At 41.2% G+C, this 27890-nt stretch overlaps 1 protein-coding gene and 1 long non-coding RNA gene across 5 annotated transcripts in view; one reads left to right on the top strand and one right to left on the bottom strand.

The window, feature by feature from the left end:
• LOC117033792 (uncharacterized) overlaps positions 1-27890 on the bottom strand; it is a 74517-nt gene that overhangs the window by 8337 nt on the left and 38290 nt on the right. For 2 of the 4 annotated variants that reach the window (XR_004424947.1, XR_004424946.1), the window contains exon 3: positions 10004-10190. This is a non-coding gene — a long non-coding RNA (uncharacterized LOC117033792). Of the gene's footprint in view, positions 1-182; positions 571-10003; positions 10191-27890 lie in introns of those variants that run through there. The other 2 variants (XR_004424949.1, XR_004424948.1) reach the window with 2 other exon arrangements.
• On the top strand, positions 701-27890 carry ZBTB10 (zinc finger and BTB domain containing 10). The gene is made up of 6 exons (XM_033126111.1): positions 701-1708; positions 8379-9267; positions 21553-21651; positions 25924-26100; positions 26296-26468; positions 26747-27890. Exons 1-6 carry the CDS (start codon positions 749-751, stop codon positions 27050-27052), a joined length of 2604 nt encoding a protein of 867 aa, XP_032982002.1. The 5' UTR covers positions 701-748; the 3' UTR covers positions 27053-27890.

The raw sequence follows: 27890 nt of genomic DNA, 5'->3' as shown, positions 1-27890 counted from the left end.
CTTTTGTCCCCCGCCTCCCGGCCCACTTCCTTCCCCGCGGCCGCCCCCCCGCCCCCCGGCCCGAGGCGCGGCCCGGCCCCCTTCCCGGTCCCCGGGCGCCCCCACCCCAGCCGGCCCAGCCCCAAGCCCAGCCCCCTCCCCGCCCGGCCCCCACCCTTTCCCCCTCCAGCGGTTACTGCTACCCCGGTGCATTGTGGGCGCACGGTCCGTTGTTCATTTGCCATTCGACCTCCGCCAGGGCCTGGTCGGACGGAAACGCTCCGCCGGCTTTATTGTCGGGCGTTATGTGGCGGAGCCCGGCAGTTTAACGTGCCGCACGCCCTCAGCGCCTCGGGAGCCGGCGGCGGCGGCGGGACTCGGCGGCGCGCCGGAGGGAGGATCTCGGCGCGGAGGGTCGGTGTGTGCGCGCGGCGTTCGAGAGGGGCAGCCGAGGGGCTCCCGCACTCCGCCTCAACTTCGAAGGCCGCACGCGCCCGGCTCGTTCCTCGCCTCCCCGCCGCCCGCCCCCTTCTCCGCGCGGGACGCTGCCCGGGGCGCTGCGGGGCGGGGGTGGAGGACGCGGAGGCGGCCGGAGGCGGCGGCCCGGCGGGCGGCGGCGGCGGACGCGAGAGGCGGCCCCGGGAGCGAGCGCGAGCCGGGCGGCCGGGCGGGAGGGCGAGGCCGAGCCCCGCGAGACCGGAACGCGGGGAGCGCGCGGGACGCGGCCCGAGGCGGGCGCGAGCCGGGGCAGCGGGCGGCGGCGCGCGCCATGTCGTTCAGTGAGATGAACCGCAGGACGCTGGCGTTCCGAGGAGGCGGGCTGGTCACGGCCGGCGGCGGCTCCGCGAACAATAACGCCGGCGGGGAGGCCTCGGCTTGGCCTCAGCAGCCCCCGCCGCGACAGCCCCCGCCGCCGGCGCCCCAGCAGCTCAATGGGCGGGGGGCCGACGAGGAAGTGGAATTGGAGGGCCTGGAGCCCCAGGACCCGGAGGCCTCCGCTGGGGCGGCCGCCGCCGAGGAAGCCAAGGAATCGCTGCTCCCCCAGGACGCGGGCGGCCCCACCTCGCTGGGCGGCGGCGGCGTGGGGGGCCCCCTGCTCGCCGAGAGGAACCGTCGGACTCTGGCCTTCCGCGGCGGCGGCGGCGGCGGGGGTCTCGGCAACAATGGCAGCAGCCGCGGCCGGCCCGACACCCCGGCGTGGCCCCTGAGGCATTTCAATGGGCGAGCGCCGGCGGCGGTGGAGCTGGAGCTGGACGCGCTGGAGGGGAAGGAGTTGCTGCCGGACGGCGCGTCCCTGAGCGACAGCACCGAGGACGAGGAGGAGGGGGCGAGCCCGGGCGACGGCAGCGGGGCGGAAGGCGGCAGCTGCAGCAGCAGCAGGCGGTCGGGCGGCGATGGCGGGGACGAAGCGGAGGGCAGCGGCGCGGGAGCCGGCGAGGGCGAGACTGTCCAGCACTTCCCGCTCGCGCGGCCCAAGTCCCTGATGCAGAAGCTCCAGTGCTCCTTCCAGACCGCCTGGCTCAAGGATTTCCCCTGGCTGCGGTATTCCCAGGACACGGGGCTCATGTCGTGCGGCTGGTGCCAGAAGACCCCGGAGGACGGGGGAAGCGGGGACCTTCCTCCAGTGGGGCACGACGAGCTTTCGCGAGGGACGCGCAACTACAAGAAAACCTTGCTCCTGAGGCACCACGTCTCTACGGAGCACAAACTCCATGAAGCCAACGCCCAGGTACCGTAGACCCTGCGCCCGCTTTTTCAGATCCTTTAGGGGAAGGTTTGTCAGCTAAAAAAGCCTCTGTCCTGGGGGGACGCTTCGTTCCAGTTGGGAGGTGCGGGCGATTTGTGCGTGGGAGGTTAGGAAGCTCGGGAACAACTTTTCAAAAGTTCTGTGTGTAGAGGGTAGCGGGAGGGAATGACAGTTTACTAATCTGATTTTTTTTTCGTGATTCAGATTTCTTTGCCCATCAGATTGAATCAAAAACAAAGTTTAATAAAGGTTGAAGGTTTTAACTCGAAAAGGTTAACTTTGCGGTCAGAAATTTTAGTAGCTGTGATTTTTGAAAAGCTGCCTTATGTTCATAGTCTTTTAGCATGCTGGTAGAAGTCAAATCTGGCAACTCTTTGAAGAATGAATTAAACAATTTCCTTAACCTTTGACGCTACTCCTTTCGGGAAAACATCCAGCAGAGAAAATTCTTTATATCAGGTCAGGATAATGTGAAATATGAGAGCAGTATGTAAATGTGGTGGAAGCTATTTGCTTAACAGTCCTCTTGGGAAGAATTTTACTAACTTCATCTCCATTTAAACTTGAATCTTCTTACCAAAGGCATGCTTTGGGTACATTATTGTAGCTTTACTTAACTTGTTTTCCTTCTACCCAGATTTCTGTGCTGAGATTTTTATATAACCCCCCCTTTTCAGTAAGTTGATTTGGACTGGTAGAGAACATATTTACCAAACTCCTTGAAATCATAAGTCCTTAGTTACAAAACAAGTAAGCTGTACTTAGTTCTTGTTTTAATATTTCCACTCTAGAGATAGTAGTCTACCATTTTGATAATCCCTTTTCAAGTCAAACAGATGTTGATCAGTTCTCCTTTAAAACAACCTGTGGTGGTGGATGGAATTCATTCTTTTGTATTCTGGCCAGTCATTGGTTTAGAAAGTCAACTTTCAGAGATTGGTCCCCCTGTGTTTATTGGCGTGATCTCGCTGTTCAGAATACTTACGCTGGAGTTAATTAGGCGCTATCCAATCACCCCATCGCTCAGAAGTTTCTCAGAAGTTAAGGTTTGAACTTTAAAGCATAGGTTTCTTTTTCCCTGTGGACAATGGCAACAGTTCCTGCACAAATTTTAGTTGCCTAAACCCTAGTAGGAAGGTCACTTAAAAGATAGAAGGCCTAGAAAGGTTAAGTAAATTGTCCTGACTCTTAGAGTCCTTGGTGACAACCCAGAAGAGAGCCTACATGGAATGCTGTCATGGAAAAAGAATGGGGTTTGGAGTAAATCTGGGTTCAGATCTTGGCTCTCTGCAATTACTAGTTTTGTGAGCTTGGGCAATGGAGTGAATAGTACTAACATTTCCTTGTCTTCTGTGTGGCAAACACACATTTACCTTGCTCTGCAAAGTAATGATTTTGTTCTCCTGTTACAGAAGAGGAGTCTGAGGCTAGAAAGGGTTAAGTAACGTATCTCTGAAGTTATTTAGTCAGATGATGGAGGTCAGGGACTTGTGAAAATGAAAGTGTACTTTGGGAAATAATGGTAGGTTGGTTATTTAGAAAAATTGTAAAAGACAATTAGAATGAATTTTCTTAATATACAATGGACCAGTTACTCCTCTTATCGGCATAGTCTCTCCCTGTAGGCGAATCTGAATGAGAATGCAAATTATAATTAGCTGCTTAGTGAACCTGAAATCAGAGGAAGGGGAATTAGTTGGATAACCTTATGATAGACTTAGTACAGTGTAAACTTCCCCTTAGGCATGTATCTGGTAAAACCTTTAATAAACTTGAACTCCAAATTATCCCTCCCCTTCCTTTTGCCCCCTTGAAACTCCATTTTTATAGATATAATCTGCAGCCCATCTTTCTCTTAGGATGTTCTCTCATTAGACTGAGGATAATACAATTTAGTTTGTAAGGCTATCTGTATTGGGTTCCTTGATTGGGTTTTTGGATGTTTCCAGTATGAATTGCTGCTAATCATTTCTATTTTAATTCTAGCTAACTTTAGTTTGGGGTGTTGTTTTGCTCTTGTGTGTACCTTGACCGCAGGTACCACCTACATTTCTTTGTTAATGTGAGTGACAGGTTCAAGAACTGGCTGATTGCTGTGGGCCGAGTTCAATCCTTTTTCCCCATTGTCCTGCAGTCTTTGACGACCTGTAGGAGGCAGTATAGCACAGCCGGTAAGAGCATTCTTGGGCTTAAGGTGAGGGGGACCTGACTTCTAATCCTCTACTTTCTTGGCAGGCAAATGGGTTAAAACTCCTCGTTTCCTCAGGTATGCAAAGCATGTATGCCAGCACATAATCACTTAGTAAATGGTAACTATGATTTTTATCATCGTTCTTATTTTCTTCACAGATAAGTATAACGATGTTTTCTTGTGGCCTGGTAACCTCATGTCTCATTGTTACCAATTTTGTCACTTTTGAAGCCACTGTATTTCACGGAATCACTCTTGATTCTAGAGAGCAAACCAGTTCTTCTTCTCATACCTTCAGAGACTTTAGCCATCTAGTTCTTTGAACAGTCTGAGACTTTCTCATTATACATGCAGTTTTTCTCAGCTTCACAAAAAGTATCGTATTAGCTTTCTCCTGTCTTAAATATACTGAAGTTGAGAGTTCTGGAGTTCTGCAGGCAAGAATTCAGTTTGAGAGAGGAGTTTGGCCAAATCTTAGTATGTCGCTAAGGGTTACTTTTCTTATGCTTTCTGTAAGTAAGAAAAGTCCTTTTTCATAAATTCTACGGTGATGACCAAAACATTATAGCACCCTCTTAAAAAGTTTGATATTCTTGTGAATTAGATGTTGTTGGTTAAGGACTGCTCATGTGAGACTGTAAATAAGCTGTTAGAATCTGTTCTGAACCTTCTATTTCAGAGATCCCTGTATTTGTAAGGATGTGTGAGTATAAGATGTAAGGGACAGCATGCAGTTGTTTAGAGTAACAGCTGATTATATCTTCATAGAATCAAGTTTAATAATTAGCTCATACAGGATTTGACCATTTGGCCTAGAGTACTTTAAAATTGCTTTACTAACAGTGATTACCACTGTATCTTGGTTCAGATCACTTTCTATACACGTGTGAACTATTCATAGCTTAAATCACACATTCTGTCAACTTGTGCCAGTTTACTAACCCTAAAACATGCACTTAGATGTATTATTGTTATCAATTTAGTTAACCTTTCCAGAAGATAAATACTGAATTCAGATCGATGATCTGATTGAAATTACTAATTGGAATATGTGAGGTCAGCAACCAAAGCAAAGGTGAAGCAGGTCTACCAGCTTTCTTTGCATTTGGCAAAAATAAGGCTCAAAGGTTTATTGGTTTTAACAATTTAGGAAGTCTGAAAACCTTTCGCTAAGAAGGAGAAATATTAAAGTTAAACCTATGGCCCATTAAATAACCATTTTGTAGAATGGTACTTATATAGGTTCTGACATTCATTGTGTTTGGTCTGCAGTCATTTCTCGAAAGAGGACTATAATTCTGGGTAGGGAGTAATACTAAATACTTGATTTGTAGTGAAATAGCATTTTCTTATTTATGGCTTGATTACAGATGAGCTCAGTTTGCGACTGGTTCTCTCTCCCACTCTCCCTCAGGAGGCGGTGAGGCTGGGTGGTGGTCTAGATTTCCCTCTAAGTCGGTGGCATTATCTAGCTCTCCAAGCTTGAATGCCGAAGACCCTGTGATTCTTTTCTGCTGCCTCCGCAATCTAGTTAATCACTCAGGTTCTGATTTTCCTTGCAAATGTTTTTCCAGACTCTGCCTCACCACTTCTCCCCCTATTAACATTATGTCTTCACTCCTTAAGGTCCTTGTCTCTCACAAGTATGTTGCATTATTAACAGTAGCTCCCCTCCTCACAGTATCTCCGGTCTTCATCCCCCAGTAGTAATCCTCCACTTGGCTGCCACAGTCATCTCTTCTATCTGCCAGTCCAATCAGATCACTGCTTCTGGAGCCCGTGAGGCACCTATAGCAGTACTTATCTCGTCGGGGATTCCAGTCCCCTTTGATCATCTGATGAAAGCTACAGACACTACCTCAGAATGTTCATAAGTGCATATTTGCATATCCTGGGCTTCTTTTTGGATCACCTTGAAGTTCTTTCATAAATCTGCAGTTGTGAGGATACTGCAGACCATCTGGGTTCTTTCTCTCGTGCTCTCTCATTCTCTTAGAATGAGGGGCCTCCTTCCATTGCCCCTCTTGCATCCTTTAAGGCCCTGATCAGATCTTTCCTCTCAAAATCATTCCCCCGCTCCGGAAAAAACAAAACACACACACACGGATTTGATGCATTTCTTGTCTGCTCTCGTAACACCCTTGGCATATTCTTCAGTACCTCAGGAGTCTTGCCCACTAGTGATAACGTCAAATGGAAACTATACGTACTCATTTTGGGTCCAGTGTAGAACCTGTCGAAACTAGACATTCACTTAATGCTTATTAAATAAATGAGTAAAGACAGGATTTTTCAAGCTTTTAGCAGCTTTTCCTCTATAAGTGAAATATTTACTATTTTTTAGCCTCTCTGGAAATAAATTTGAATATGTTATGAGGATTTTAACTAAATGGAAAAGAATTCTAAGATTCTTTTCCAGATCTAAAATTATAATTTTACTTATGGGCATCTTCACAAATGGAACACTTGAAGGCTTTTCATTTTTATAGACTCTCCGGTGTAACAAATTGTCTTATTTTTGAAATCTGTCCATTTCCTTAAAATGTCCTTGCTTAGCCAGTTTCAACTAATGTCTGGGCTAAGATGTGTTTTCATTTTTGGGAAGGGGAATAGAAAAAGTTCTCCAACATTTGAAAACACCAGTTCTGGAAATATTTAAACTTTTTCAACAGTATATTTTTACTTATCAGTGATATCTCATGTTATCATGGAATGTTAAAGGAACCAAATAGACCCATACTTGAGTTCTTACGGACCCACTTTTGAGTTTGTCTTTAGTACTAAGAATTTCTTAATTTACTTGGTTCATCAAATAATATTTGGCCATTATTTTAGTGCTGTGTGCTTACTTAGCTCTGTCTCACCCAAATCCTCCAGAAATACTCCCCTTGGAGAGTACAGTCTCTTGACTTGCAAACCCTTCATTATGAAGGGCATGTTTAATAGGTGCTACCAGCTCAGTGCTCTAATCAGTGGTGAAAAAGAAATTGCTAGTGTCGCTTGTAAAAGCAGGGGACATTACTGTTCTTGTACAATGATAATGAGAAAAAACAGTGGTTGCGTAGTTGTGCTTGATTTGTATAGTTTGTGTTAAAACAGAAGGGGCAAATATTTTGGTGGATAGGCTTTTGTCTGAGTTATTTTTAAAAATTAGGACATTTGGTCTGATAATGGCAGAGACTTTCAGAAATTGGGACTGGCCCAGAAAATTCAGAACACAGTGACCATAGCCTAAAATGACTGCTACAGTTAGACATAACCACCTCCTCCTTCAGGTGTTGGCCGGCTGGATGTATAAACTTTAAGTAGTTCTTGAAGTTCTTGAAGTGGAAATGCTAATTCTGTGCTTCTATAAACACTTCATGATGTGTTGCCAGATTTTTAAAACTTTAATCTTAATTCAGGTCCTTAGTTTATATTTCCTTTTTTTCCTCCCTTCTTCGGCCTCCCTCCAACCCCGCTCCAGTTCAAGCCGCTGTTTCTCAGTCTAGTTGTGTAGGACACAGCTCCCTGGCCCGTGCTGTATGATGAGCCTTGTGCTCCCCAGTCGTAGGCTCTCACCCGCTGCCGGACACGGTAGCCCACGGCAGCACATGGTAGCCCACGTCAGCTCACGCTGACCTCCAGCTGCTCCGGCAGCCCAGCTCCAGGAAGAGGTGTTGTTCAAATCTTAGTTGTAGAGGGCGCAGCTCGCTGGCCCATGTGGGAATCGAACCGGGGACCTCGGCGTTAGGAGTACAGCGCTCCAACCATTTGGCCGGCCCAGTTTATACTTCAAAAGAATAGCATGATACATATTGCTCTGTAAATGAATCCCACTGATCCTCCTTCAGATGGGGTTGATTTTCCTTATAGTAACAGCAATGATTTGCACTAAGCTGTTCACTCCTTTTCAGTATTTGAGACTGAACACTCCGTAATGATTACTGACATTAGTATATAGCTGGCCCTCTGTATCCGCAGGTTCTGCATCCATGGATTCAACCAACTGCAGACTGAAAATATTTGGGGGAAAAAGTTTTTTGAAAAAAGTTACATTGTTGCCGACATGCAGTGTGTGGTTAGGCCTCCTGTGGTTGGGTCTGTACTGAACATGTACAGACTCTTGCCATCGTTCCCTAAACCATAGAGTATCACAATTACGTACCGAGCCTTTACGCGGTGTGAGATATTATGAGTAATCTAGAGATGATTTAAAGTATATGGAAGGATGTGCGTAGGTGACAGGCAGATACTCTTCCCCCATTTTACGGAAGGGACTTGAGCATCCGGGGATGTTGGTATCCACAGGGGCCCTGGAACCCAGTCCCGAGGATACTGTATATGACAACTGTCCCAAAGGACAACTGTATATGATTAGTGCTTTTTAGAAAGTTAATTGATGACGGTAATATTTGTTTTTCTTGGTTTGAGGGCTTTAAAAAATAAAATTTAATATTAATGTTTTCCATCCAATTACAGGAATCAGAAATACCATCAGAAGAGGGGTACTGTGACTTTAATAGTAGGCCAAATGAGAACTCTTATTGCTATCAACTTCTTCGACAACTAAATGAACAGAGAAAGAAAGGTATTCTTTGTGATGTCAGCATTGTGGTGAGCGGAAAAATCTTTAAAGCTCATAAGAACATCCTGGTTGCAGGCAGCCGTTTCTTTAAGACTTTATATTGCTTTTCAAACAAAGAAAGCCCTAACCAAAACAATACTACCCATTTAGATATTGCTGCAGTTCAAGGTTTTTCAGTCATCTTGGACTTCCTGTATTCTGGTAACCTGGTGCTCACAAGCCAAAATGCCATTGAAGTGATGACAGTGGCCAGCTATCTTCAGATGAGTGAAGTTGTTCAAACTTGCCGAAATTTCATTAAAGATGCCTTAAATATAAGCATTAAATCCGAAGCTCCAGAGTCTGTAGTCGTGGACTACAATAATAGAAAACCAGTCAATAGAGACGGGCTGTCTTCAGCACGGGATCAAAAAATTGCCAGTTTTTGGGCAACACGGAATCTTACCAATTTGGCAAGTAATGTAAAAATTGAAAATGATGGTTGTAACGTCGACGAGGGCCAAATAGAAAACTACCAAATGAATGACAGTAGTTGGGTCCAGGATGGTTCACCTGAATTGGCTGAAAATGAATCTCAAGGTCAAACAAAAGTGTTTATCTGGAATAATATGGGCTCCCAGGGAATTCAAGAAACTGGCAAAACAAGGAGGAAAAACCAAACTACAAAAAGATTTATTTATAATATACCACCTAATAATGAAACAAATTTAGAAGATTGCTCAGTGATGCAACCACCTGCTGCCTATCCAGAAGAAGATCTGTCATTCATTAAGGAAGAACCAGGTAAATATTGTATATACAAAGGTATTTCCATTTTCATTCTAATTCTGGTTGGATTTAATTTTGCAGTCTACTTTCAAAGTTTTTTTCATTATAAAAGTAATACACATAAGTAATACTAAATTTGAATGCTTACAATAGGAGATGCGGGAAAATTACTGAAGCTCGTAATTTTTGTATCTTAAGTTGTTTTCTTTAGGCGTGAATATGTGGGTTTCTCAAAGGTTGGGTTAATAATCAGGCATTTGCCTATATTGTTGTGTCACGTGGACTCCACTGCATGTATAGTTCTTTGACTTGCCTGATCTTTGGACTCTGCTCACCTTTTTTGCACCCAGTGCTGGAAAAGATAAAAATCTTGAGTTGTAATACGTAGTTTGTCATTTCAGAACATTTTTGAGACCTAGTTAATATCCTTTACTCGATGTTTTTGGTGAATTAAACATTTGCAAGTGTTTCATAGAATTTTGCAAATGGTAATGGGATTATTCTAATGTTTAGGGCTACTGTTCTCACCATAAATGTTACGGAAGCTGAAATATTTTAAGTTTGTCTTACTATCACCTCATTTTCATTCTCATTTGCATTAGTTTAGAGAGAGGCCTCTGAGACCTTACTCTTCAGTACATCCCCAAAGGAATATATACAAGAATCTTAGCATACCTCATTTGTAGTGTGGGTTTTTAAAACATGAGATGAGGGGGTTTTGGAGAAGAGTGTAAATAGACTGAAACTGTACCTTGAATTGCCTGTGTCTGGCTGAACTTCTTTTGAAGCAGCAGTCCAGTGGGTCTGAGGTTTTCCGATGCAGACCCCAGACTTGTCCACCACTTGCATTTATGATTTAACGCTTGTTTTGCCTCAAAGCTCTGTACCGTTCAGTGTCTGATTTCCATGATGGTGATCATCTGGGGATGGAGTACTTTCTGTTAAAAAGAAATACTGTTTTTATTTCCTTTGCCCCTGGGAAAAGGGCAAAATGCCATAGTAATCCTGTGAGATGGTTCCTTTAGCTCTTTAGGTTTTGGTTTAGTTTTCATTGGTAGAAATTTTACTTACTTGAAAATCAACATGCATGTATAATATACACTGTTTACTGCTCTTTTCCCTCATACTTATCAAGATAAGTCTTGAGCAATAAAACCCTAGAGGCAGTTTCTTTAAAGTATTAGGGGTAGATTTTCTTAGCAGTGCCTTATTTGGGCTTTTTTTTTCCCCTTTGGTTTCTAAAGTTTATTAAAAATCAAAGACTAGAAAACGTTTACATAAAAATGTCAATTTTAGCTTCCACATTGTTGTCCACACTTACTTTGGCTTAATTTTTAACATAGAAGACTTTGAAGCAATTCTCAAAATTTGGAATGACATTGTTTTTTTCTGCTGCATGGATTAATTGTTAATAGCACGGTGGGAACCCTATAGTGTTTTTAAAAATATATGTATGTACACACACAATTTAAGGAATAAGCAGATTTTTCAGATAGTAGCTGATTGGCAAACTATTTAGAGCTAGCCCCTTCTTAAAAGTAACCCCACGTATAACTGAGGGATTCAGAGAAAAGGCAAGCACTAATATTGACCCACAATGCATACTTTTAAAAAATACCATCACTCGTGATTATTTTAGCAAGCACCCCTAGCTAAGGTTGTATCAATGGAATAGGTCTATCATAAATTGGTTTTGATACGCGTTCAGTTTCTCTCTCACATCTATAAAAGGTCATTATCACGTCATTGGTATCGCTTTGGTACCTGATGGACATTGCTTATCTCACCAGTTTGGTTGTCAGTAATGTGTGCTACATTCCAGCCGTTTTTTAGAAGTTTTTAGTGCCTCTAAATAAAACTTCATTTAGTGGCAGAAAATGGTCTTTTATGGTTAGGACATAATGTGATATAAAGCCAGGGGTTGGCAAATTTTTACTATAAAGGGCCAAACAGTAGTAAGTATTTTTGGCTTTGCTGGTCATAAGGTCAGTTACTTAACTCTGCCGTTGTAGCCTGAAAGCAGTCATTGACAGTATGTAAACAAGTGAATGGGGACGTGTGCCAATAAACCTAACCCTCGGTGTGCAGCGGTGGGTGTTGGCCGCACGTGGGACCTTCACGGACCCTGATGCTTGGGTCTCTCCATTAGGGATTTCCATTTAATTGGTCTGGGATGTGGCTAGTTTGGTGGGATTTTTATAAGCCTGCAGGTAATTATACTGTGACCCAAGGTTGAGATCCACTTAGATATCAAGGAAAGAGCCCAAAAAGAGTCAGGATTTGGAAATGAGGTCTTCCACGTACCCACTATGCGACTACGATCAAATTAAATTAACTCTTGCCCTCAGTTTCTGCCTCTTTAAAATATGGTATAATAGCATTATTATGAAAATTAAATGACAACCATAAAAGCAAGCACAGCAACTATCACTGTCATCTTAATTCCCCTTAAAGTTGGAAGACTACTGAGGTTACTTAAAATCGGTTTTCCAGTGCAGTGTACTTTCTACCAAATTCTACATAAATGCTTTTATAGGTTCATCTTGACCTTTTGTTTAAATACTTAGAAAGAATACTTTTTAAGGCAGCCTGTTCTAGTATAGGATGACTGTGATTACAGGAAGTTATTTTACATCGAGCCAAAATTTACTTCTCTTTAACTTCCTAATTCTGCCATTAATTCTAATCGCTCGAATCTGCCTGGTAACCCTTCAGGTATTAGACATTTAAAATATTTCCCTCAAGTCTCCTAGGCTACGTGCTATTCCTCCTACCTTGTGAATTTTTCCAGTCATAGACATGGCTTGTTTCACCTTGAAATTTTGGTAGACAGAATAGACTACAGCTCTCCAAGCAAGTTGTGACCAATATAGAATACAGTGGGTCAGTGTTCACCAAGGTTAAGGCCTTTCTCAAGGTCATTCAGCTAGTAAATAATAGAGGCAGGTTTCATGTTTTATTAAGACTGTCTCACATTAAGACCTTGGAATTAATAAACTAGTAGACCCAGCCTTTTAAAAAACTAGTCCCTTTTAAAACTTCAAACATTTTAATAAACCCCACATCATTTTAATTTTCGTTTATTGAGGAAATAGTGAAAACTGTCAGTGAAATAAATGCTTTTAAATGAACTCAAAGTTCTATACCTACACGTCTGTATAGTCGACTTGAGTTGCACTTAGTCTCCAAGCAGTGCTTGGATTTGTGGCTCTCTTGTAGAAACTGACTTCCCTGGGTCTTAAGCCTACAGTTTGTAAACTACAGTTCTGAATAATGTTGTCTTTTTGCTACATAATGTTGAAGCTGGTGTTTGGATGCCTCAAAGAAATGTAAGATATTGAGATAAGATTACTCATAAATAGCAGGGATTTTATTCAGATGCTATTTAATCTTAAACTATCATCTGTTATTTGACTCACTACTGGGATTTGCTTTGAATCATTTTTGATGGATAAGGATACTTGAAAGTAAAACTCAAGAAAGCTTAGAAACTTCTGTGCTTTTTACTGTTTTATTGGAGTTTATAGGATAATTAAAACCAGGAAAAACTAAATTCTGGGTAATATAGGAAAAAAGGTATCAGTTGCTCTGATAATGTAAAAATTTCAAATCCTGTCTTATTGATTCACAACCAGAAAACAAATTTCAGGCAAACAAAGTAGATAAATGTAAGGCTAGAAATTAAATTATAGGAATAATTTATGCCTAATTTTTTTCAAGTGTATTCATAAGTTGTCACTTTTAATCAGCACAAATCAGATGTGAATCCCATTTTTGGTCTTTTGATGCTCTGGGCTCATGGAACATGTTTTTCTGAATCTAGATTTTATATTTATACTCATCACACTAGCAAGTTACACGCATTGTAAACAACTGTAATCTACACGTATATGTACATTTTGTGTATGCGTACATACCTCATTTTGAACTAAGATTTTGAAATGACCAACAAGAAACAAATTAGCAAAGCAAATAAAACGTAAGTTCATTATGCTAGTCAAGGGTGTTAACGTGGGTGCCCTAATTAAGCTTCTAATTGGCTCTAAGATGCAGGCATACTTTGGAGATACTGTGGGTTAGGTTCCAGAGCACCTCAAAAAAGCAAGTCCTAATCTTTTTGGTGATGGAGGGTCTTGCCTTCCTTTTGTAAAAAAACAAAAAAACAAACAAACAAAAAAATTCAATACATATCATGCAATTAAAAAAATCAAAGTGCAATAAAAGGAGGTATGCCTGTACTAAGCAGCAGCTTTTTTCTTTATTACTATTTTATTTTTTAGAATAGTTTTAGGTTTACAGAAAAATCGGGCAGATAATAGATTTCCTGTGTGCCTCCCTCCCCTGCACCCAGTTTTCCCTATTTTTTTTTAAACAAACTAAAAAAAATAGTTTTGTTGTTTGTTTCAACATCATCCCTCCCCCACCTCAGTTTTCCTTATGAATATCTTTTATTAGTGTAGTACATTTAATGTACCAGTATTGATAAGTTATTATAATATGTTGCCCACTTCAGTTTACTTAAGCTCTTTGTGTTGTACAGGTCTGGGTTTTGACAAACGCATAACGTCATGTATCTGCTGTTACAGTATCAAAGAATAATTTCACTGTGCTCAGAGTCCCGTTCCACCTAGTCTTCCTTCCCTCCCTCCCGGTCCTCAGTCTCCTGACAGCTACTGGTATTTTTATGTCTCTATAGTTCTGTCTTTTCTAAAATGTCATGTAGTCTAAGCAGCTTCTTTCAAAAGGAGGAAATATACCAGTTCTGCAAGATGACAAACTTTTCTGGTACTGAGTTCTAAATGGAGAAATTCCTGTGTGGTTTTGTATCATTGACACCAAATAGTATAATGGACAATTTCCTCAAAAGCATTCTCTAGTAAATGCAGCAGTAGATTATGTAATTGATTTTTATCTTTAATAAGAGCTGATATAATTCTGTACTGATGATTGAATTTTTTCTTAGTGCCGTACAAATATTCAGATGCAAGGTGGTTTTACCTGATCAAAGAATATAGAGTTAATCTATAAGTTCCTTTTTTTATCTATACTTCTGATGGGAAAACAGCTTTATAGCATTTGGAAATTTTTATTAATCCTTTCAAGTAGAGTTGAAACGAGGTTTAAGCTTTACATTTTCAATTTTTATAATTTCCTTTTGGCGAAAAAGCATATAACTGGAGTATTTAGTAAACAAATCTGAGAAAAGAATGCTCAAACTAAATATCTTTATGATATCCTAATGAGGCACATATTTGAAATAATGAATTATTACTTCTAATTACAGTAAACTCTTTAGTTATCTACTGTGTTTTTGAGTGGTACTTGATATTTGGCGTGACTTTTGTATGTTGCAGAATCTTGAAATGCTTTCTAAATTTTTAAAATTATGAAACATTTTTTAATTATGAAAATTGGCCATCTGATTTGAAACTTCTATTATTTTGACCATGCCATATATGTTTATGGTATGAACTATTTAAAATAATGTTTAAAAACCATGGAGCTTGGGCTTTGGACTCAGTACTGTCACTTAACTGCCTGAGTGTATCCTGCATGATGTCTCTAATGAGATGGAACCTTGAAAGTGGTAAAGCTGTAAAAACTAACTCAAAGCTTTTTCTTAATCATTTTAGTAACAAAGCCTGATACTCACAGCAAAATCAGCTCTTTATATTCTTAACTTCTTTAAATGTGAATATATATATATGGTTTGTTGCAGAAATACTGTTTTGATTACAGGATCCTGCTCTAGACCCCACAGGAGAGTTGTAGTTATTACTTTTGTAAATTTGAAGATTCCTGCATTCTGCGTCTTACTAACCCAAGTGTTTCAGAAAACAGATTATGGGCCTGGATCCTGGGTTAGTTTTTTTATGTTAGAAGATTCCAGGTGTTCCGTTCTACCTTGCAGGCATCCTGTTGGTTATGTTATAAAGGATGAGCTACAAATGATAATATTAAGTCATTTTTCAACTTTTTTTCACAATCAGATATTAAATGGTAATTTAAAGGCCTGATGCTCATTTAAAAATATAAATGGCCATCAGTAGTTTATATTATGGGCTGTAAAATATACTAATACCTAAGAATCTTCAATATTTAATCTTAAGATGAGGATCGTGGGCAACTATATGGTAGTTAGAATATTGGCCTCTGTTTTTTGCATGTCCTTCACTTTTGCTCTGCCTATGTTCCTTTCCTTCCGTCTGCCTTATTTGACCCAAGAGCTGGCTGTACTAATGACTGATTCCCTACCTGTAAGTTAGAACCCCTAAGGAAACAGGTCTGCGTGGCCAGGCTAACGCTGGCTGCTGCAGAAGCCTGGTGTGGATCAGAAAGGAAAGCATTTCTGTGATTTCTACCTGCTGAGGGCATTCAGTTATTGTTAAACTCCAAGTGTCAAACACTGAGAGTTTTTGTAAAACGGAATTTTTGACTTCTGACACAGCTTTAATATTCTGGGGTGACCAGAGCGTCTTAAGTTTTCATTCAAAGCTTTACTCTCCAGAAAGTCATGTTATAACCAAGTACTACTTTTCTGGGACTCAAATAGCTTTCTACATCATGATAGAAGAGGAAATTTGATGATAAAAGTTGTTAAACCCCAAGAAACAAAGCCACATGTCAGCTGATGTTGACGTCTAGATTGAGAAGAGTCCCTCACCTGGGACTTGTTCACAGTAGGATGGCTGTGGCACCCAGTGCAGTGTGTGTGACACATGTTCAAGTAAGAATGTGGTGGGGGTGCGGTGGGGAAAGCTTCATAGGGCAGGCAGTCAGAGAGCTGGCTCTTGTGTGGTGTAGGAGTTTGCCAGGGAAAGGAGGAGGGCATTCACTGACTGCAAGGTGACAGGAAGATGGAATAAGTGGGTCACAGAATAGAGGGGGAGATGAGGTTGGGTGACTAGGTTAGGGCCAGGGTGTGGTTCTCTTTGACAGGGTGATGTATTGTGAATTTCATTGTACAGATTCTGAGGACATGAGAGTTTTTCACTAGAGTTTTGATCTGTTTCTGTTTGCCTTTGGCACACAAACTGGAGGAGGGTGTCCATGGATCAGAGCGGTGAGGGACCTGGGGAGACCTTTAGGGCCCAGTCATGGCGGAAATAGCAGAACAGTACCGCCTATCTAGGATGGGGTAGTCACTGTGAGTCCACAAGTGTGGGGTTGAAGGGAAACTGTTGAGCCTCAAGGCTGCTACAGGAACTGTCAAGGGGTCTTATATAATTGGCAACTGAGTTTACTGTCCACTGAAAGCGGAAAAATCTTGACCGCAATGAATAAAGAGAAAATAATCTATACCTGTTTATTAAAACATTCTTTTTCCATTGCTTGTTAATTAAAGTTTTTACAACCCCTGAACAAAATGTCATGTTTTAAAAGTGCAGTGGTACATGGTTTAATCAGAATTGTAAAAAAAAAAAAAAAAGAATTCTAAGGAGGAGGTTGCTTTAAAGATAGATCAAAGTGTATTACTGTGAAGAACAATGATAGCTGAAATCTAGGTTCCCTTAAAATTTTAGAGATGGTTTATTAAATAAAGAGAAGGTTAATAAAGTGAGTGCTGGTTTAGCACAGAGTATAGGTAAGGTTTATTTTTGTTCATGTGGCAGAAAAGTATATCAAGTATATCGAAAGTTTATCACTGGGAAATTAAGTTGAAGATGGGTATACTTCTGCACGTTCACTTCCAGCACTGCAGACTCCCCTTTTTGTGATTGCCTGCTGTGGGCCAGGCCCCAGGTTTGGTGCTGAGATCAGGAGGCAGTGTGATACAGTTCATAAAACACTGCAACACACTGCCTCTAGGTTACCATAGCTTCCTCATGAAGTTGAGGATCAGACTATTCTTACACTTACATAAATACTCCCATATAGTAAAGTTTGAATGAGATAGCATTTACAAAAGGATTTACTGTGTGATGCATAAAATCCATGTCTGGTTGTGTCTTTTGGGGAGGGGGTCTGCTATTACCTGTTTATGGGAGAAAGACATTTGAAAATAGAAGAAATTATACATGACTTATCATTTAGCTCTGATCATTTGAATGATATTACATAGCACACAATACCTGCTACGTTCAGAAAGAGCTGTTATCTTATGAAACTAATGTTTTAATAGCTCTTCAAAAAGGTCTGTTTGTAGAAATATCTTAGCTCTTTTTGCTAAATAAAGTGAAAGATTTTCATAACGAATGTCAAAAAAGCAAGTATGGTAGAGTTTATTTTTTAATCCTATAATTTTAGAGAAAAGATGGTGACTAGGAGTTACTGCTTTTGCTTCCGAGTGAAGCAAAATTCATTCTTGTATCAAGTGAATGGTTGGTTCCCTGGCTTCTGTCCCACTCACGTCAATAAAACTGATAAAAAACAGTTACTAGGTAGTTTTGCTGGTTTCAAATAACAGACAGCCGTGATATGATGTGTTGATTTCTGAGTTAAGCATGCTGTTTATGAAAGCTTATTGTCAACCTGGAAGAGCTCACCTATTTTGAGGTTTCTTTACAATGTCAAGAACCAAGTAGTTAGTACCTCTCAAAAGAGATCTAATATCTGTAACATGGGTATGATTTTGGTTTGAGAGGAAATATTGTGCACTGGGAGAATACACTTGCCATTTATTAAGTTTTTAGAGTGAGGTGTTCTGTACTTAGTGTCCAGGAAGGATTAAAGATCACAAATTAAATTCTAATACTTTAGAGATAGGCTAGGAGACAGGAAATGTCTGTTTTAAGAACTAGCAGAGGAAAGCCTTCAACAAATCACTATAGAATGTTACATAAATAGAAACACCCTGTATTTACAAACCCACTTGGCAGAATCTTAAGAATTGCCCTCTGAACAGACTACACTTTAGAATGACTTTTTAAAAAAGATATTGAGAAACCTAGTAAAATTGTTTGTATAATGATTTGAATTTTACTTTCGATTATCGAAATACATGTAACTTTTTGCAGGAAAACAAAGCCACTGAATTTCAGTTAATTATTTTCAGTTTATGGATGTGTTTTAATGTCATTGCACACCACAAAACTGAGAAATTATTCTTCAAAAACCATTCATTTAAACTAAGCTAACGATACAGGTTGCAAAGGGCAAAATATTTAAGCCAGCGTTTATCATTTGTTGAAAAGCCTTTTCCTTGTCATGCACTGTGATAAATACTGGGAAACTAAAACCTAAGCCGTCCGTCTGCTCTCCAGGAACAGGTAGGAGTCTGTCTGCTGTCCTCTCCAGGACCTTGTCCTTCATCCCCCTGACTTGTCCCATTCCTTGAGGCAGCTCATATCCTATATTCCAGAAAAAACAAAAGCAGGGGACTGCAGTGTCCTTCACTGCAGACTTCCCTCTGGACTGTGCTCTCTTTCAAGTTATCCAGACAGACTGCCTAGGAATGTTACAAACCTGTCATTTCTTCTGTGCGGCATTTCTTCAATATCTCTCACTTCTCCCTTTCTTAGTGACTTCTTCCTTTCAGCATTTACATGTTTATTACTTTAACCTTTTTTTTAAAGGATTTTTTTAAAAACTTTTATTTATTTAAGTGTGTTTTTCCAGGACCCATCAGCTCCAAGTCAGGTAGTTGTTTCAATCTAGTTGTGGAGGGCGCAGCTCACAGTGTCCCATGTGGGGATCGAACCAGCAACCTTGTCAAGAGCACCGCGCTCTAACCAACTGCGCTAACCGGCCGCCCCACTTTAACCGTTTAAAAAACAAAAATAACCCTTACCCTATTTCTCATTCTTCCCTTTTACAGCAAATTTCTCACATTGTTGGTACTGTATCTTCTAATTCATCATCTCCCATTCACAACACAGACCACTCCTGCTCTCTCCTCATGAGGGTCACTGAGGTCACCGGGGCCCTCCTAGGTGCGTAGCGAGTGGGCGATAGCAGTGCGTTTGGTCCGCATCCTGAATTCTTGACAACATTGTCCCAGCGCATGACTTCTTAAAATACTCTTTTCCTTCCGTCTGTTTCTATCCTTCTGTAGCTTATTAGCTAGTAGGAATCTCACTATATTGGTCAAAGTCTTTTCCTCAGGGTCTCATCTGTTTACTCCCGAGGCTTTATTTACCATGTATATTCTAACAACTCATTTTTACTACCTGCTCAAGCACCAGATCTAAGCTTTTGGTACTAAATTTCTCCACTTGGAAACTCAAATGAAAAAAAAAATTAGTTAAAATTTTGAATGTTTGCTATATACCAGGCAAAGAACTAAGCGCTTTTCACTTATTAATAGCTCTTTGCCTGGTGTTTCCCCCATTTTTATAATAAAACAGCTCTCAATCTTTAGTAAGCGTCAGAATCACCTAAAGGGCTTATTGAAAAACAGATCACTGGGCGCCACCTCCAAAGTATCTGATTGAGTAGGTCTGGGATGGGGCCTGATACTTTACATCCATTTCTAGCAAGTTCCGATGTTGCTGGCTAGGGCCTCATGTAGCAGAAGTCCCCGGAGTGTACGGCTTCCACCATCGTCCCCACCCCAGACCTGTCAGTGAACCTTTCTTAGGGCTGTGGGACTCAGTATGTGCCTAACTGAACTTCCTAAACCTGTTCCCACCACAGCTGGTCCTCCGCTAGGCTTTCCTGGCTGCTGTTAATAATAGGCCGAGACTGCCCTCAGTGCCCTCACACACCCCAATACCCAGCCTGTCCCCAAGCCCCAGCAAACTTGCTTCCTTCACACACTCTCTTAAATGCATCTGCTTTGCCCCGGTTGCCACTGCCTTTCAGCCAAGTCAAGGCCACATCAGTTCTCACCTGAAATAGCTTTCTCACTGGTCTCCTTACATCTCCTCCTGCCCTCCTTTAATTCATACACCACCAGGAATAGTTTTTTAAAATGCAAATGAGATTAATGCCCTGTTCAAAATCCTTTTACTGCCCTTAGGGAAAAAAGGCCCAATTCCGTAGAGCCTGCAGGGCTCTAGCTGATCTGTTTGTGCCTCCTTGAGATCATTTTAGAGGAACTACTCTTTCTCTCAGTCATTATGCAGCGCCGCAGTCCTGCTGACTTGTTAGGTAGGATGTGAGGACCAGACCTGTCGGTGACTGGGGTGTAGAACCATGCACTGGGGAGCAGTCCATTGTATGACGTACTGCAGGTATCTGCCCACTGTACTTTTTTTTTTTTTTTTTTTTGAGTAAATACGTACTTCCATAAACAGGGTTTTGTTTTGTTTTGTTTTCTGTTTTCACCTTGGGAGTTGGGAACCCAGAGCAGTACAGGACGGTGATACCAAAGGTGAGTCTTGAAGGGGAGGCAGAGGAGAGATTGTCTTTTTAGTGAAAGGGGCATTTTAAAACCGTCTTCAGAGACGTTGAATTCATTTGAGAGAGTACATCGTACAGGGAAGTGATGCTAGATTCATAAGCAGCAACCTGATTATTAGGACCGACTTTGTATTCTAAGGTAAGGAGTTTGAAGGTTCTCCTAATGGCTGTGGTTAACCGTTGAAGATTTTAAGTAAAGGAGCAACTTAAGATTTATGTTTTAGGAAGCTCTGTCTGGCAGTGTTGTTGGGAAATGAGTAGAAGTGGGAGCACCATATTTTAGAAGCAAGGAGACCAAGAAACTGTTTCAGTGATTTACTGAGTAATCCCGGAGCGTGACTGAGAGCCTGCATGAGGGCAGTGCCTTACACAGAATGTAAGGCTGGAACGGATGAAACGGCAGCCCACACACTGGTACCAGCAGCACTCGTCTCCTTAGTGTGCCCGTTTGTTTGAAGCTGCCTCCCCACACTCTTCCATGGTCCAAGGTGAACTCAGGAATAAACCTCTTTGCTATCTTCCTTTTCTAGTGTGACTTGAGTTGATCTTGCCCACTTGTGAACTCATACAGAAACAGCAATATTTTACACATCTAGTGTCCCTAGTACTAGCAGTAACCCCCGGCTTTGGGTGCCACGCAGCATGATTGTAACACTTGGCTTGCATTCCCTAATTACACTTCCGTATCAAATCTGGGATATAGGTGGGGTATACGAAGAAACTGAGACACATGCGCACGTAGCCAGTAACAGATGGAGCTGGAGCTCTAGCTCACCTGGCTCTCCAGCTCATGCCCATCCAGTACGCTGTCCTTACTGTTTGAGGCGCGCTTATTCTTGTGGTTGAAACTCCTGTCTTCTGCTTCGGAGCCTCCCAATGCTGAGCAGACACTCAGTCCCTGCGGCTGGCCTTTCTGTGCCGTCTGCATCAGAAACGGTTGCAGAAAGGGGGTGGTGGTTTGGGTGATGGCTGTGCGGGGTTGTAACTCACAGTTGACTGACTACATCTCCTTTTCAGATCTGGACGGTGCTCTACTCTCAGGCCCAGACTGTGATAGGAATGTAAGCGCAAGTTTATTGGCTGAAGCCAGCTCGGGTCAAGATGGAGGTGATGCTGGTAGGTACGGTAGGGTAAGAGGATTTGCGAACGGGAAGTAAGTGTCCCTGGGCATGTCTGTTACAGACCTACTGCAGTTTTCCTTCCCTTAAAAGAGAGTCTTCCACGTAAATACTTTCAATCTGTGGTAGCTATGATTATGATAGGCTTACGAAGCCTGGTAAATACAAATGGATAGGTGTTTCTTGTTTGGGGGAGTTTTTAAAACTCTTAAATATCAAAAGGAATTAAGTTAATAGTTGTGGCTTCCTGCTGCTAGTATATAGATGGAACGACAATGGTAATCAGCAGGATATTTGAATTAGCTTTGATGTCAAATAACAGTATGGCTGTTGATGGCTATAGAGAACATTAATTGTAAATAGTAATATTTATATCAGCTATACTTTGGAGGAAGCATCCTGCACATAAAGGCAGAATCCGTGAATATTCGAAAGAATTCCACGAGTACATTATGAGTAAATTAGAAAGGGAAAAGCTTTCTTTACAGAAGAATGCCAAGCTAAAAAGTATAGAAGAATGATAGAATTGGACAAATATAGATTTTGCAACCTCCACAGCAAATAAGTCAAGATCATCCGTGGATGGTTAAGCCACTGTGCATGAGCTTGTTCCATGATGACCGAGCGAAAGGGTGTTGTATTGGTCTATTCATAGGTTATTTCTGATTACAGAGGGAAAGAACCATAAAGAGGTCGATGGACATTACCATAACCAAATGATTAAGCTTAGTAAGAGTAGTAAACGAACCTGAAATAACATGCCTCCTGACACAGTGTCACTCACCTATGTGGTATTCTTGCCAAAATCTTCATCCAAACGTACACAAATCCAGCTAGTCCAGATTCTAAAATGTTAACACCATGAAAGATAAGCATAGGAACGGCTAGATTGAAGGAGGCCAACTAAATGCATCGTAATCTTGATTACATCGTGGGTCCAAACAAGGACTAAAGGGGCATTTGGGGAACAGTTGGAAAACTGAATGTTCTTCGTATGTGTTAAATGATACTCTTTGAACAATTTTAAATTCTTGGATGTGATAAAGATGCTGTGGTTACGTAGGAGAAAGTTCTAGAAGATACATACTGTATTTAGGTTAGGGGTAGGGTGATGAGTATGCAGGTTGTTTTCAAATAGACCCAAAAGGTGTGTGTGTGTATACATAGCGAGCACATATGGCAAAACTAACATTTGTTGAAGATACATAAAGGGATATGGATATTCATTGATTCAACTTGTGCAGCTTTGACATTTCTTTCAGCATTGATGGGGAAGGGGACAATTAGGGGTCCCCTTAGAGCAAGCTGTAAGGCTTCTGAATACAGTATGCACCGACCAAAAGCAAGCCAGAATTCTAAAGAAACTGCTTTAAGGTGGTTTCTCCTAACTGTTGAAAAGAATTGACAAAAAAAGTTTTCAAACTAGCAGTTGACAGATCAGACAGGCTGGATTTCGAAGACTTTTTCCTTGTACAGAAAGTCACTAATAGTGCAAGAGTATTTTATTACACTTGCTTTTTCGGTTTAGAAATCTGGTTCAAGAATGGGTTTAGTAGGGCTCTGTGAATTCATATGTAAAATTTTAAATTCATCTCATTCTCCAGAAAGTAAATGCTTGATATAGAGTCATTTCTCTTTAGGGGATATCTTGATCCATTAGTATTTGTGCAACTGAGCTCAGCCTTTGCCTTAGGATTTTGACTTGAAGAACATTGCTTTCTTCTTCGTTTGCCATTACGGACTAATGTGCCCAGAAGGGTATTATTGAACAGTAAGCACAATTTTGAAGTAGATCTTTAATGACTTTAATGATCCTTCAGTGTATTGAATTACAAAGGAATACCTGTGTTCAAGCTGCTCTTATATTTCCTGTAAGGTATCTCTAGTGGTTGTAAGGATTTGGAGAAGTGAAACAAGTTTGGGACGAGGCTTTCTTAATTTGAATTACCATTTTGTATTCCAGAATGGTGTCTCTTGCCTGTTATCAGGAATGCTTTTTGTTGTATCTTTACTGAAGGTTATTTGGAAAAACGTGGAATTTCAAGTATTAAAAATCTTTAATTCTGAATCTTAGGTTATCAATTCATAAATTGTTTTAGGGCCATTCTTCTCTTATTTTATGTAGTGAATAGTACTTAGTTGAGGATAGCATATCTAACATGATTTCTGAAGTTTTTCAAGTATTTTGAGCAAGTCAAAAATACTGTGTACGTGTTAGCATTTGCCAGATACATTTATTCAGCAAATAATTGAGGGGTGTCTGTTTGGGACATTAGAAGTACAAAGTAAGACAGGCACAGCCCGTGCTCTCTGTTTTGCACCAATTTAGACAAGAACTGTGAGTCACAGAGCTCAAACTTAATTTGGAAACGTGAAGCTTAAAACTGATATAATCACCTCACAGCCCCCCCCCGCCCTCCCCCAGACATCGATACGGTGCTTCACTTTAGGGTTCTGAGAACTTTCCCCCAAATGGTGATACACTGTAGTCAAATTATGGATTCAGAGGGCTTTCCTAACATTAAACAAGTGGGTGACTGTATTCCAAGTATAAAACAATTTACATTAATAGTAATGAAGTGCAGTTTTTAAATACCGGAGAGACCTTTTTGCATTGTTGGGTATTGATACTTTGACCCAAGAAGAAATCTGAAGTTCTTTAATTTTTAAGAGAGATTGGCAATGTATCTGGCAAATAGATATAGGGAAATGGAATTCTTAGAAAACCCATTTTTGGCAGGTATTCTTTTCTAAAACCCATGGTGTCCAGGAAAGTTAATAAATTGCTGCACGGGTGAGCTATGTATACAGCATGGAGAAGGGAGTGTTCCAGGCAGAGGAAAAGGGGTGCAGGGCCTTGCAGCAGGAGCCATCTCACGTGGAGGAACAGCACAGAGGCCAGGGCAGTGGGGGTGGAACGCCCGAGGGGGCGGTGGGAGCCCGGGCTAGAGCAGGGGGGCTTTGGCTTGCACACGGCCTTGGGGGTCTTGGGTGTTTACTGGGCGTGAGATGGGTAGTCCTTGCAGGCTTTTGAGCAGGGCAGTACCAGACTCTGGCTTCAAGTTTTCAAAGAATCTCGCATTGCTGTGTTGAGGAGGCAAAACTCAGTGTGAGTTGGGAGACACACGATAGTTATAGAAAATAACCCAGAGGCAGGAGTTGATGGTCGATTGGCTCAGGGTAGCAATAGCCATGGAGGGTTCTGGATATAGTCACACTGCTAAAGGATTCCTGCATACAAGGAATATTCAAGATGGAATTAAATCCAGAGAAGATAGTTCCTATTTCAGCTAGTCTGAAGATCCTCACGCATCGACTGTTCTACCTTCTGGGTTTTCATTTACTTAAGGATGGACTTACAAAAAGATTTTGGTGAACCCCCAACAGGGTGTTCAGTTACCTTGCCCCAAGTGTGTCTGAAACAACAAACAAGAGTCTAATAATGCAAGAACTTCATTTGTAATTTCCGTGTATTTTTATTTTTCATCCTTAGTCCATTTTTCTATACCAATTATTCTTAAAACAAGATTATATGATTGTTTTGGGGACAAAAGGAGACTGTCTTATTCCATAGCTGGGCTTCAGGGTGACAGTCTCAAGTGACAGAATAGGAATAGCAACTATTAAGACAGAGTTTTGGGGGCCAACCTGGTGGCTAAGGCTGTTGGAGCTCCATGCTCCTAACGCCAAAGGCTGCCCGTTCAATTCCCACATGGGCCAGTGGGCTCTCAACCACAAGGTTGCCGGGCTGCGCCTCCTGCAACTCACAACGGCAACTGGACCTGGGGCTGAGCTTCGCCCTCCACAGCTAAGATTGAAAGGACAACAACTTGCCTTGGAAAAAGTCCTGGAAATACACACTGTTCCCCAATAAAAAAAAGTCCTGTTCCCCTGCCCCAATAAAAAAAAAAAAAAGACACAGGTCTGTTTGGATATGTTTGAAATATAATATTTAAAGAGGTAGTTTCATGTGCCCTCCACGCACCATTAAATAGTATTCAGATTTACTTTACTGAATTTTTTTTTTACTATGGTTGAATTGTATTTTAGTTTTCTGTTTAAGATGCCTGCCAATTAGGGTATTATAATTGGGGATAATAAAGTCTGAAGACATCTCAGTTTGAGACTAAAATGTAGAGTTGTTTTATTTAGCTATTTTTTATTAAACTGTTCTATCATAATGCTCATGATACAAATTTTTTTTTGATTCTATTAAGAAACAGATCTTTATTACCATTATTATATCAAAATCACTTTTCAATTCTATTAGGTACTTCACATGATTTCAAGTATGGCCTGATGCCTGGCCCTTCAAGTGATTTCAAGTATGGCTTGCTACCAGGTACTTCGAATGATTTCAAGTATGGATTGCTACCAGGTGCTTCAAACGATTTCAAGTATGGATTATTGCCTGAATCTTGGCCAAAACAAGAGACTTGGGAAAATGGCAAGTATTAGTCAACTAAACATCTACAGAATTTGTAAATAATTTTTAACAATTAAAAGCTTCCGTATTCTGAGATTTAGAAAACACCAGAGTCACGGCCCTATAACAGTCTCTGTTCTCAGGGATAGTAGATGAGCTTTTAATAGCAAGTTTTCTGCTTATATATAATTGCTTTTTTTTTTTTAATTTTCAAAGGTGAATCATCTCTAAACACGAACAAGTTAAAATGCCCTCACTGTACCTATGTAGCCAAATACAGACGAACACTAAAAAGACATTTGCTCATCCATACGGGAGTCAGATCCTTTAGCTGTGATATTTGTGGAAAACTGTTTACTCGCAGAGAGCATGTAAAAAGACATTCCCTGGTAAGTAACGTGACATGTAACCGATCTTTGAGATAAAGTACGTATGTCAGTGAAGTTGTTTAAGGTATTTTAACACCGTTACCTGCAGTTTTAAGGAACCTTGATTATTAAATATATTGCCTTAAATAAAGAATGTGATTGGTGAACTGACACTGAACTTCATATAGAAAACCAGTGGTACAGTCACTCATTGTTAAATGGCTGGTTTCATTTGAGTGGTTCAAATGCATTGTATTGTCTATACCATCCTTATATTGGATTTTCCCCCCTTCAATTAGGTGCATAAAAAGGATAAAAAATACAAATGTATGGTGTGTAAGAAGATCTTCATGTTAGCAGCCAGTGTTGGAATAAGACATGGATCTCGACGCTATGGTGTCTGTGTAGACTGTGCAGATAAGTCACAGCCAGGAGGGCAAGAAGGTGTAGATCAGGGACAGGATACAGCTTTCCCTCGGGACGAAGAGTATGAGGAGAACGAAGTCGGAGAAGCTGATGAAGAGCTGCCTGACGATGGAGACGATCAGAATGACCCGTCTCGGTGGGATGAAGCAGGAGATGTGTGTATGTCTCTAGACGACTAACTGACCTACTATACTCCTCATGGATGCTGCATTTGGACGTAATATGAATCGACAATTTGAATTGTTGAACTCGAAGGCTTGCAAAATAATGGTACATGCTGGATGGTAGTTATGTTGCTGTGAAAACTGTAGGGTCAAAGCCTTATAGCAAAAAACATTTTTTTTATATTTGCACAGGACTGTACAGCAAGCCACCTTGTGGTTGGATTACATGGAGTCCCCACATCTTCAGTCAGTTATCAAAGTAAAAATATTTTTTATTTATCAGATATACAGTAACTCTTTGGGTCCTATAAAAGTAGAGTACCTGTCCTTACAGTGCTGACATTCATGTACCACTTGAACATGAATGAAGAAATCCATTTATGAGAACACAGTGACAGCTGGCCCAATTACTCTGTCCATCAAACCACTCAGGCTAGTTTGTACTAGTAGAGTTTTGTTTCTATTTTTATTTTTATTAATTTTATTTTTTTTAATACAGATTTTCAGTGAGGGGCCTTTTCAACCCCATTGGTTGTACTTTTCTGTATGTTCCATTTTAATTTGCTTCCTAAGTTAAACCAAGTCTCTTCTAGTCTTAGGTATTATTTCTCAGTTTTGTGCTGGTGGGCATGTTTTATAAGAACTGGAGAGGTAATTTATTGGAATGAACTAACTGACTTCCTCCATTCCCCCTTCCTTTTTGACATGAATTTGACTCCTTCACAAATGAAGAATGATGTTGCAAAGTTACCGTGGCGAAGTTGACAAATACCACTAAATGATTATGATTTAGAAGTAACTTTCTCCTGCTGCTCTAATCTGATAAATGGTTACTATAAGACGTTTTCTGACA

Source organism: Rhinolophus ferrumequinum, chromosome 14, assembly GCF_004115265.2.
Source record: "Rhinolophus ferrumequinum isolate MPI-CBG mRhiFer1 chromosome 14, mRhiFer1_v1.p, whole genome shotgun sequence".
Taxonomy (NCBI): domain Eukaryota; kingdom Metazoa; phylum Chordata; class Mammalia; order Chiroptera; family Rhinolophidae; genus Rhinolophus; species Rhinolophus ferrumequinum.
This window is presented reverse-complemented; position numbering and strand designations above follow the sequence as displayed.

Bases quoted from the DNA above. Each gene is read 5' to 3' on its own strand.
- ZBTB10 (XM_033126111.1), top strand. From the start codon at position 749: ATGTCGTTCAGTGAGATGAACCGCAGGACGCTGGCGTTCCGAGGAGGC. The intron at 1,709-8,378 runs GTACCGTAGACC...ATCCAATTACAG, and splicing joins TCCATGAAGCCAACGCCCAG to GAATCAGAAATACCATCAGA. The intron at 26,469-26,746 runs GTAAGTAACGTG...CCCTTCAATTAG, and splicing joins ATGTAAAAAGACATTCCCTG to GTGCATAAAAAGGATAAAAA.